This window comes from Nestor notabilis, unplaced genomic scaffold (genome assembly GCF_000696875.1).
Source record: "Nestor notabilis isolate BGI_N333 unplaced genomic scaffold, ASM69687v1 scaffold23573, whole genome shotgun sequence".
Lineage (NCBI taxonomy): Eukaryota > Metazoa > Chordata > Aves > Psittaciformes > Psittacidae > Nestor > Nestor notabilis.
The window spans coordinates 26,640-38,339 of NW_009922668.1; the positions used below are offsets into that span (position 1 = coordinate 26,640).

General features: G+C 44.4%; 1 protein-coding gene across 1 annotated transcript in view; it reads left to right on the forward strand.

Moving 5' to 3' along the window:
* The window catches only part of KIAA0195 (KIAA0195 ortholog), a 28,544-nt gene that overhangs the window by 7,923 nt on the left and 8,921 nt on the right, over positions 1–11,700 (forward strand). Inside the window, 9 exon segments of the mRNA XM_010011745.1 lie at positions 1,082–1,138; positions 2,906–3,010; positions 3,607–3,771; positions 4,022–4,228; positions 4,430–4,712; positions 5,465–5,638; positions 8,802–8,904; positions 10,117–10,334; positions 11,500–11,681. Coding sequence (XP_010010047.1) covers positions 1,082–1,138; positions 2,906–3,010; positions 3,607–3,771; positions 4,022–4,228; positions 4,430–4,712; positions 5,465–5,638; positions 8,802–8,904; positions 10,117–10,334; positions 11,500–11,681 — 1,494 coding nt within the window.

Consider the following 11,700-nt stretch of genomic DNA (forward strand, 5'->3'; position numbering starts at 1 on the left):
GAACAGAAAGCTGTCCAGACCTGCTCATTTAAACATAGTTACTTTCAGTAGCTAATGGTAGAATGGAAAATACTTTGTGGTTATCATATGGTATGATTGTACCGCTGGATAAGGAATAGCAATACTTAACACATCTGCCTTGCCTGCAATGCCATTTGCAATGTCTGTCTTCAACAAGCAGCAGACTGGTTTTAACTACCTACTGGTAAACTTTATCTAACTTTTATGTTAACTTTTACTTCTGTTTTCACTTCCACTCAAAATGGGACTTTTTGATTTTAAATATTTAAATATTAATACAATTATTAAAACATTAATAAGATATTGTTAAACAGGTTCTAATTCTCCTTCTTAGCTCTCAGTTTAAATTATTCCTGATGAATTTGTCTTGGTAACAGGCCATTTTTAAAGTGCCACATACATGCATTATTATTGGGGTGTTATTTTATTTACATACAAATGTAACTGCCATATGCACTGATGCTTATCAATATACTTCAATTTAAACTGCTTTTCAAAACAACATCTACTGTGGAATTCCTTTGTGCTGGATGCAGATTTTGAGTTAGTAAATTTCCTGGTGTAATTCCAAGATAATTCCATGGTAGTGCCCTGCTATAATGTCATTTCCTATCCACATCTCATTTGTATCACCTCGTTCCTCTGTGTCCAGTGTATTCCAGGTACCTGCTTTTACACCCACTTTCCCAGCTCCCTTCTTTTAACTGACCCATATAGCTTCAAACCAGATCAGTCTGTCCTGGCTCTTTCTGTCTAAGAATAAGCATCCAGAAACAGCCTCCTCTGGGTCTAATTGCTGTTATTTTCTATGTAGACATTTAGGTAATGACTATGTGTCTTCTGTTACGTACAGCACCAAGCACTTTGTGCCTCACAAGTAGATAAAGACATAGTCCATTAAGGACTTAATTGCTTGGATGAATTACTGCTCTGCCTTGGTATTCCCACTGAGCAGGACTCCTGCTTTCTCCTCTCTGAAGGCACAGTATTGAGGGAAGGATGTTCCTCATGACACATTTCTGAGCACGATTATAGTAACTGGTCTCTTCTCTTGCTGCAGCTTGCTAAGTTTTCAGAGGACACTCTCAGCAGCTACACAGAGATGGTATCTTCTCAGGTACTATTATTATGAATTGTTTTCTTCTGTCTTCACTGCACAACTTCATGATATCATTTCCCTTCCTCTCTGATCTTCTGCTTGTTCCTAAACCCTTTTTACTTGAGCCAGTTGTTCATTGTCACTCATTTGCTGCTTTAACTTGCTGGTTGCATGTCTTTCCCTTGCACCTTCTTATGTAAATGCTGCTCTGATGACCAGAGATTGAGGTGACTGATACAGTCATATTGCAGATGGTTTGATAGCAACTTTTTTGTGTCCTGAAGAGAATATCTCTTTCAAGTCCTCCTGTTCCAGGGGTAAAATAAACTTTTTATGGTGTGTGTCAGAAAGAAGTATATTCCTTGGGCCAGAAAAACCTCATTTTTCAATCCAAAACTAAAGAACAGAGGGGATGGTGGGCAGCACCAAAACCAAATGCAAAGAGGGGTCCATGGGCTGTTCAGGCTTTTTAAAAGCCTGATGCTCTTTCATAGGCTCCTTAATGAGCTTAAGCACTTTACTTGTGCCTCCAAAGCTGGGGCAAATAAGCACTCAGAGGACCTTTTTCTGGGGGAGGAACTGCATCTGGCCACTCTATAAATTGAATCATCCAGATTAAACAGGAGGGTGGAGGAAAGACACTCTTCTGTCTAATCTGGCATTAAGATTCCCCTTCCCATAAGGAAGCAGATGGACTCCAGGAGTGATTAAAATCCCTAGGTATTATAAGAATCAATTCGTATCTCCTTGCTCCCAGCCACACAGAGGCATGCACATGGATGCACACACACGTGCTTCCTTTGCTGAATAGTTTGTTTTCTCTCTGTGACAGTTCATTTAGTTGAGCTGTGTTCAATGGGAGTGATTTGAGCTGAAGTTCCTCACAGGAAAAGCTCTGCTTCTTCCCTTTTGTACCTATATAACATTATTGCTTATGAGAAACTGGTTTAAATAAGAGCTTTTTTTCTACCTGATTGTTTTGCATTTGAGCTTCTGGCTGTATTAACACTTAGGATCTAAGGAACTTGATCTGAGGAGCTCTGGGGGGAGTGCTCTGCAGTGACAGCATTCCAGAACAGCAGCTAAAAAAGCAGTAAAAGAACACTGCAATGCAAACCTGGCTTTAGGAGTGCACAGATTAAAATACACAGCTCTGGTGCCTGGATTGGTTGCCACCATCCAGACTCCCTCTGCAAGAGTCTGTGTGGAATATGGAGGTGCCAACTTGACATTTTCATTTTGCATAATAGCCCTTTCAGTTTATTACCATGTTGATTACAATTCCTGTGTAAAGATGGAGTAGTCAGGGCACCTTGGCTTTGTTTCCAGCACTGCCGCTGCCTCTGTAAGTAACCTTGGGCAAGTCACCTCAGCACAGTGAGTACATTTACCCACCCATATGGTGATCATAAGCTTAAGGCCTTAAACTCTATAACCCGAGTGGATGAGAGTTGCTTTAAGAAAACATACTAAGATTCACCTCAAATAAAATCACTTCAGAATTCCTTCCTGTGGTTTTGGGTAGACAAAGGTAGTTTCAGTGAATTCTCAATTCAATCACTGTCACTTAGCATCCTCTCGAAGGGGGGAGAAATGCCTTTCCCTTGAGAACATCAGCACTGTATCAGTTAACAGGTTCCCACAGACACTGATGTTTATCTCACAGTGTATCACTGTGTTGAACCTGAAAGCAGGTAATGTCATACTCCCTTTTTTCCTTCTCTTCCCCTCATCTTGCACTGAATGAGCCTTTCACTGGCTGATGTCCTCTGCTTCCCTCGGCAGGAAATGATACGCTGTATCTGGAGCCACTTCCTCTGTGTTTTAAAAGGCAAATCCCCAACTCTGAGCTTCACTTCCAGCTTGCTCCATAGTCTGGGATCTGTCACTGTGAGTATTGCTGGGTTGTTAGAAGGAAGAGTCCTATATGAATCCTTCATTTGCATCGTTCACATCATCCTTCCCTGAGCATAGGCTGTTAGCAGTCAGTTCACTGTGCTGGAATTAGAAACCCTTCAGGCATCTGTCTTTGTAGAAGAGTTGATAACTGTCTTGTCTTGTCCTGTCCAAGCAGCACATTTACAGGCTAAAACAATGGTTAGAGATACTTCATGGCATCTAACAGGATGTCTGTGTTTTCCAGCTCTGGTTCTGGTCCCATAACCCTCTTGTCTCCTGATCAAGAACCAGCTGGGTAGGTCCTCATAAGGTACTAACTGAGTAGTTGCTTCCTTCTGTGGTTTTCATGCCTAGTTTTGCAATATCCTGAGATAAAACTGGTGTTAACCAACCCCTCAATCCTGCAAGAGCAAGGAATTCTTGGAGGGTTATTGAGTGCAGTTTCTTAAACAGAGAAGGTTGGCCCAGGAGAGACTGTCTATTCTCCCATGTGTGTATTAAACTTGTGATATTTACAACTGTGCATGAGCAGAGAGACATGTTTTCACTGAGATTTTGCTTTCTTGGGGTGTTGTGGGATGTTCTAGGTGCTCTGCTGTGTAGACAAGCAGGGAATTCTTTCCTGGCCAAACCCCAGCCCAGAGACTGTTCTGTTCTTCAGTGGGAAGGTAGAACCACCTCATGATAGCCATGAAGATCTGACTGATGAGCTCTCTACACGGTCTTTCTGCCATCCTGAGATGGAAGATGAGGTGAGTGATATATAATCCATAATACAGTATTTTGGCTCTGATCATAGTTTGACTGACATTGCACGATGTGGTATTATATAGGGGCCCTTTGCTTGTAGAGAAATCCTATGCTATAATTCTTTGCTTAAGGGATAAAGAAGTAGCGAGGATGAGATCCTCTTCTACAGGAGTCCTCAAGCAGCAGGTGAATCCGTAGTGGCTCATGTTCAGCCACTGAATCACCACTGTTCATTTTGTTGGTCTCTTGCAGCCCCATGAAAGAGACGCTTTGCTCTCTGGTCCCCTGGCAGACACAGTCCACATGGCCAATGAGCAAGAGAGGAACAACTGGTCCAGTGACCCTCCAAAGGCTCCTGATGCTCATGCCCACCGAAAGCCAAGCAGAAGCAAGCATCCCTCTGGGTCCAATGTGAGTTTTAGCAAGGACACAGAGGGTGGAGAAGAGGAACATACACAGGTAAGACATACTGAAGGGGCACACAAGTGGTCTTTTGTATTGCTGTAAGACAGACCTAAACCTATAGAGCATCCCCTTTTGGGAATTTAGTTGGGAATTGCCTGTGGGATTCTAGGCTCAAGCTTTATTCATTGTAACCAACTGGAATTTTCCTGTCTCTTGGACCAGGTTGTTGGTGATAGCGAGGCGATGACTTGTGAGGCTGAAGACTTTGTGTGTGACTACCACCTCGAGATGCTGAGCCTGTCCCAAGACCAGCAGAACCCCTCCTGCATCCAGTTTGATGACTCCAACTGGCACATGCACCTGAATTCCCTCAAACCTCTGGGCCTGAATGTGCTGCTCAATCTCTGCAATGCCAGCGTGACCGAGCGTCTGTGCCGCTTCTCTGACCACCTCTGCAACATTGCCCTGCAGGAAACTCACAATGCAGTGCTGCCTGTGCACGTGCCTTGGGGCCTCTGTGAGCTTGCCAGGCTAATAGGTAAGGAGAAATTGGATGAGCAGACACAGAGAAATCAGAGCTGTCAATAGACACTTAATCCTTAGAGAGCACAAGAAAAATACTTCCCCGGCCCTGGTTGCTGGGAAGGTGAAATTACAGACCTGACTCTGTTGTTCAGTTGCCAGAAGAGTCTTTTAAAGAGATTGCTTTTGGCAAGTTCTGACATTGCAGATGCTATCAAAAGAACAAATGTCATCAAGGATATTCCCAGCCAGCCCTGGCTAGTCTTGGAATTCTTCTGCTCAAGTCTGCCAGTCTCAACAGGAGACAAAGAATACCTGCTAATGGACAGACAGATGCCCTGGTTTTACAGTAATGCTTTATCAGGAGCTTGGGTATAAATGATGTGAGGTACCTCAGCTTGTTTATAGATGGGAAAACAAAGGCACAGAGGAGATTAAGAAGTGAGCTGTAACACTAGGATGAAAATCTGGAAGCTCTTGATGTATTCACTGCTGTGCTTGTCCTTCAGTGTCACAGTTCCTCTCTCCAGTGAACCAGAAGCATGAAAGCTGTAATTATTGATAACATCAAGTCCTTCTGAATGATTTTCATCATAGATCTTGAGCCAGCTTGATGTAGCTGCACAGTGAGCCCAGCTCACCTACCTTTTGCTGGGGAGATGTCAGAATGAGCAAGGGCAAAGCAGGTGGCACAGAAGCAGGAGGAAGGCCCTTTCCTTTGCTTTGCTTAGAGCCTGTTTTTTTCTCCTTGTTGTGTTCACATTTCAGGTTTCACACCAGGTGCTAAAGACCTTTTCAAGCAGGAGAACTATTTGGCCTTGTACCGCTTGCCAAGTGATGAGATGGTCAAGGAAACAATCCTGGGGAAGCTTTCATCCATCACCAAGAGGAGACCACCCCTGAGCCACATGATCAACCTTTTTGTGAAGGACACCACTACCAGTAAGGCTGTCCCTTCCTTTGGGTATCTGCTTGGTACAGGAGGATCTTTTCCTGCAAAGAGCCTAGGAAATGTCAGACTGGAATAGTGTGGGGTCACTGTAGCCTTGCTCTGCCCATGGTCAGTAGAGATGTGCTCACCAAACCTTAGTGATCAGTGCTATGGCATACTGAAGGGGGGGAATTCTTCCCAGCTCTGGCTTACTCCAGGATCATAAATAACTTTTTAGGATTATCTTAGCACCTAGTAAACCTGTTTTCTGGAATCAAATGGCAGTGCAGAGCCAGGTGGGGGGTTTATTTAGTGAGACTGGTACTGCACAGGGCTGAGTATTACTCAGGGTTTTAGCTAGTGATGCTCATCCTTCTGATAGTCCAAGTCAAAAGTCATTATCTTTGGGAGCTGTCTAGTCCATTGCACAGTCCATTTCTGTATTGCATATTAATAAGAAATCACAGAAATCCCATGCAAACTCATGGTGACTGTGCATACAACACCTGGAGCCACGCTGACTTCTCCACTCTTAATGCTTCCTGATCTCATAGGAATGGGCTAGGATGGAAAGGAATTATAGCTGGGTACCATGAGGTCGTAAAGCACCTGAGCAATATTTAACAGCTTGCCTGTCAGAGCTCTTAGTCTCTTCATAATGCCTTAAAATGGACTGAAGTTGGCTCTCTGGAGTTGGCATATGTTCGATATTGAATCTAAACCATTATTATTCTGCTGGCCAGAGGTTTCCCAGGTAAACTGGCTTCTCTTGCCCCATTCCTCTTAAATTTTTATCTTAACCTGAGGAGGAGCTTTTTCATTTGTCCTGCTTGCTGCTCTCCTGCCCTTGTGAGCAAGAATTTTTCTGATTCTCACTGTAGCAAAACCCCTTTAATGTTTGATGTTGCCTCATCTCAACTCCTTATCCTCCTTTTTAAATGGTTTAGTTTAGAGGCTGGAGCTCAGACAAATGTGTGTGTGACCTGGATTACACTGTCTAGAGCACATTCTAAGAGGAATTTTGCCAGTGGGGTTAGTTAACCATTGGAACACTTCTTGTCCCTTGAAACTTTCTTAGGTGTACAACCAGGAATCTGTGATCATCTGATTGTGCAGATGACATTGCAATCAAATGACTCTGTGCAGAGTCAGAGCAGATGATCACAACTAACTTCTCCTGATCCATTATTTGTGAATAAATCTTTGAATCCACCCACTCCCAGGACGTGCTGAAGTCAAAGGGAGATACATAATAAATCCTACAGCTGTAGCAGAAATAGGAGGCAGCTTATCTGTATGCTCCCTTGCTGTTCCATGGAAATATGTGTCTCGCCATCTGGCAGCGATTCATCCCAAATCCATAGGAACCACACGGAAACGAGGGGCTCACTGTCATCTTCAGTGGAATAAAATGGCTTGATACCATCTCTGCCTGCCTTTGCTCTAGCTGCACTCTTCCATTCCTTTTGCTCTGTGTCACTGGCTCAGCTGTAGCAGCTTGGTTCTTCCTAATGAGTCCCAGCACTCATGAATGGCTGTCATACTCCCTGTCCTATTCATTAGTTTTCTCCCTCATGCCAGAGAAATCCTGGCCTTCAACTTCATGATTTAAGAAGGGAAGAGGCTGAGCTCATTTTACTGGCATTGAAAACTGAATGAACTCCTTCCAGTTTACAGTGCTTGCTGTCACTGCCATTTACCCCTTAGGACTGTTGTGCAGGATACTGATGCTGCTGAATGGGAAATGGGTTGCAATTGCTGTCAGGCATGAACGCAGATATGTCTGTGATCATCTGCATGCCCTTGCTCTGTGGCCAGGGCATAGTTTTTGCATGAATCAATAAACATCTCTTGCTCCTTCTTTCCTAGCAAGGACTATCTGACCCTAGGAGCAAGGTGGGAAGGATTAGGTGTTCAAACAATAAAATTAACCAGAGTTTGGCACAAGTGCTCCTTTGTGTCCCTGAGACAGGCTCCTCCTTTCACACACAGCTCCTATTAGCTGGAGGTTTGTTTTGCTGATAAACTTGGCCTGTGATGGCTATTTATAGCAGAGAGCTGCTCTGTTTTGGAAAATCTTCCTGTGTTCCTGAAGGTCCCTGCCTGGTTTGTGCCAGTGGGTATTCCTGGCTTTTGTTTTCACCAGCTCGTGGGAGCATTTGGACTCAGCAGCAATGCCTGCGAGGAGCCTTTGGGCTCATTTCTCTTGGCAGTGAGGTTTTGCCATTAGATCAGCTTTGAAGCTGTTGGGGGCAAAGTCATGGAGCAGCTGGAGGAGGGAACCTCCACAGGGATGTCTACGTGTGTGCAATGTTAATGTGTCAGTGCAAGTGAAAGGGAGCAGGGAGTGTGAAGGGGGAGGCAGCATCCATTACCTTGTGTCCCATGCCTGGGACCTGCATCAGACAAGTGCTATCACACACCTTTGAGAAACACTTTTTAACACCCCTGTCTACAAGAGGGAACAGAAGATTTTAAGTCTGTGTTATAGAGGAAAGGAGTGGAAGAGAAAACCAGGGCAAGCTGTGGTGTCTTGATTTGTGGTTCTCCTCTGATCACAACAGGAGTTACCCAGAGTCTGTTATGCTGAACTTCTGACCCACCCTGACTTAAGACATTTTCAGGACCCTTTGTGAAACAGATCTAATGGGTCACACTGTAGAACTATCTTATGCTGCTTGGATGGAAGGTACTCAAGAATAGCTCTTACCTTTTAGATCCACGCCTGGCCTGAAACTGAATGCACTTTCCAGTGGAGGTAGACTTTGATCCTCACAGGCTCATCAATGGTGTTTGTAGTCTCATGGGAAGAGGCACACAGGAAGAAGTTTTCTGCTGTTCTGTGGATACAGGAGCAAGATATTATCCCACTCGTAGGAGCAGAATTGTTACAACAGTGCAAGGGGCAAATAGGAACTGGCTGCGTGGCTCACGTTTTATCACAGCCTTGTCTGAACTCACAGTTAGACAAATAGCAGCTGAACACATATCATCCAGTCTTGAATAATTTCTTAGTGGATACTGGAGACATATAACAGAGGAAAGGGGCTTTTTGGAGTCCATCAAGGCAGTTTGCTTGAACACTTGCTTTTAACAAAGAAGGGAGCAGCTGGAATGATATCCCTTAACTGGGAGCCTGTATGTGTGATGCTGACTTGTTCTCCTGCACTTCAGGCACGGAGCAGATGTTTTCCCATGGGACAGCTGACCTCATCCTCGAGGCCTGCACAGACTTTTGGGATGGTACCGACATCTACCCGCTCTCTGGCTCTGACAGGTGGGCACTGTGCCACTGGGTGCAATTGCAGATCACCGTCTGTTAAAATTCCCTTGCCTGGTGTTCATTAAGCTATTTAATAGAAGCTTCAAGCAGGTTATGAACAGGAGCCATTTCTGCTTATAACGAATTGTTGAAATTATAGCGACACAAGAGATAGCAACAAGCAATCTGTGGGGCTGTAAGACAAAGAGACTTAAGTATCTCTTAACACATGAGCCTCTTCTAAGTGCACTCTGTTATGTAGTGGGACCATGAATTATAATCAGGTCATATGCTGGTGGCAGATAATTTTTGTTGTTGTTCAAGACAAATGCCTTGCCTTACACAAAATGCAGAGTGATCAATTCTACCTGCTGCTGCCAGCTTCAAACCAGTCCACCTCAATGCATCACACCCTTTAGTCCTGCTGCAACATCTGACACTGTTGTATTCTCATCTACAGGCTAAATTTCTGCTCCCACCAGCACAGCAGAGCAGTGGTGTTTAGTTTCATTGACCAGCAGCACATTATTCTTCTTCTAAGTCTGCTTATCCTTACGTGTAAGAAAACTCCCACTGGTCCTTTTTGGAATATCATCTTAGAAGCTGATGAAAAATCCCATGTATAGTCTAATTTGTTTCCTTTGTGATTTCAACTTACAGAAGGAACTTTACACCATTCCAGTGACTGAATATTGACTAAATGGAGACTTCATATACAGCTCCTGGGACCCAAATCTGAAAGGGGGTCGGAGAAAAGTCTGTTGCTGTAACTATCTCTGCAATAGATACTGGTGTCAGAGTTATCAGTTCCTCCCTGGGTGTTTATCTCCCTACAGATAAATTCTCTCTGATGCATTAAGCTTCTGCTGTCATGCAGTGAACTTCCTTGGAGTCATCTGGCAGCCATATAGAGCATATCACATTAATAAGTGTATTCAAAGAGCACTGTGTTCAGACTCAACAATCTGATGAGCAAACAGAAACATTCACCACTGCCCCTGCTGGAATACGTGTTCTTGTTGTCCTAGTTTGTTGTTTCTAGTGCCTGTAGCTTAGAAAATGAACAAACTGGAAGGAAAGGCTTTTTTAGAGCCTCTCATCACTCCTCATGGAATACACTTTTCCAAGTATCCAGCTGGTGATTTCTACCTTGAACTGCAGTGTCCATTGTCAGAAATGAGGCATATTTCTGCTTAACTTTGTCTGGTTTTTCTCTCTTCCACATAGGAAGAAGGTGTTGGATTTCTACCAGCGAGCCTGCCTCTCTGGATACTGTTCTGCCTTTGCCTACAAGCCAATGCATTGTGCCTTGTCCTCCCAGCTCAATGGCAAGTGCATAGAACTGGTGCAGGTCCCTGGGCAGAATGCTATCTTCACATGCTGTGACCTCCCTGGGACAACCCCCATCAAGCAGAGCAGTCGGAGGAATAGCTGGAGCTCAGATGGTATGTCCCCTCTGTGCTGTCTATAGTAAGTTCTGCTGCTGGGCCAGGTGCTTGCTCTCTGATCAGTCTAGAGCTGTAAGAACATTGTTATTCAGAGCAGCAGATGGAAATTGAGAACTAAGGGTTTCTGAAGTAGCTGCATTTCCAGAGGAAGTAAGGATGTAGCAGCTGGTAGGTATGTTTCTAAGTAAGTTACTGATGCTTGCAGAGAAATTCTACTTGAGGGAAGCCTATTTCTTAAAGCAGGCGACTCGCAGTCAAGATTTCTGGTATTTCAATACTTGGTTTGGTATTTGTCTCATTCTATGGAAATCACACATGTTGGGTTTTTCAAAGGAATTACATGCATGATGGTATGTGACTGTTCTCCCTTGATTTTGTTGCTGTGCTGGAGGAAACAGTTCCCACCAGGTGAATTGTCCATCTCCCCCAGCACAGTAATGAACCTGAGAAATAAGCACATAACTCCAGGAGGCTCTTTTGGAAAACCAGTCCTAATCTCTTTCTGCCTTGGTCTCCCATTCTGTAACATGTGGATTATGGGATTCCCAACTGCTGGGAGGCAGTTGTGACTGAGTGTTTTCAGCACACTCTGCAGCCCCACCTGTGGCAACCTTGGCAGCTGTGTGAAGTGTTGTATTGTTTTCCTCATGCTGCATCCAGCTCCCATTCACCACAAGCTGAGCTGGTGATGGTGAAGGAAGCCTGTCAAAGGGCCTTTGCAGGCTCTTTGGGAACATCTACAGTGTCACTGGAGGGAATATGCTCCAGTTCCTTTGTATGAGCCCCTTGTACTCAGATGCCACTCTGCCTCAGCTAGACTCCCCATGTTGTTTAAGCACAGAACGATGTGTTTAACATGCACATGTGAACATTATGCAGCACATATCCTTTACCTTTCTGCCCCAGTTCTTTGTGACTGATCCCTGTCTTCTGTTTTGTCTTTTTCCCTTCCATGCTCACTGTTTCGTGCTTGTATTGTTGGTCACACATGTGGGGATGTCCTGATACCACTTCTGTGACTGGGTGTGCTGGGACAAATGGATGTCTCTTCATCTTTCCTCCTGTGTGTGTGTATCTGCATGTTTCTGGGTACTGTGTCTTTGGGTGTTTGGTGTGGCCCCTTGTGTCTCAATGTGATTGCGTGTTGTTTGCATGCCTGAAGAAGGGATTGGGGAAGTGATGGAGAAGGAAGACTGTATCCAGGCTCTGAGTGGACAGATCTTCATGGGAATGGTCTCGTCTCAGTATCAGGCCCGACTTGACATTGTCCGCCTCATTGATGGATTGGTCAATGCCTGCATCCGTTTTGTCTACTTCTCCCTGGAAGATGAGCTCAAAAGCAAGGTAAGCTGCCTCTGCTGAA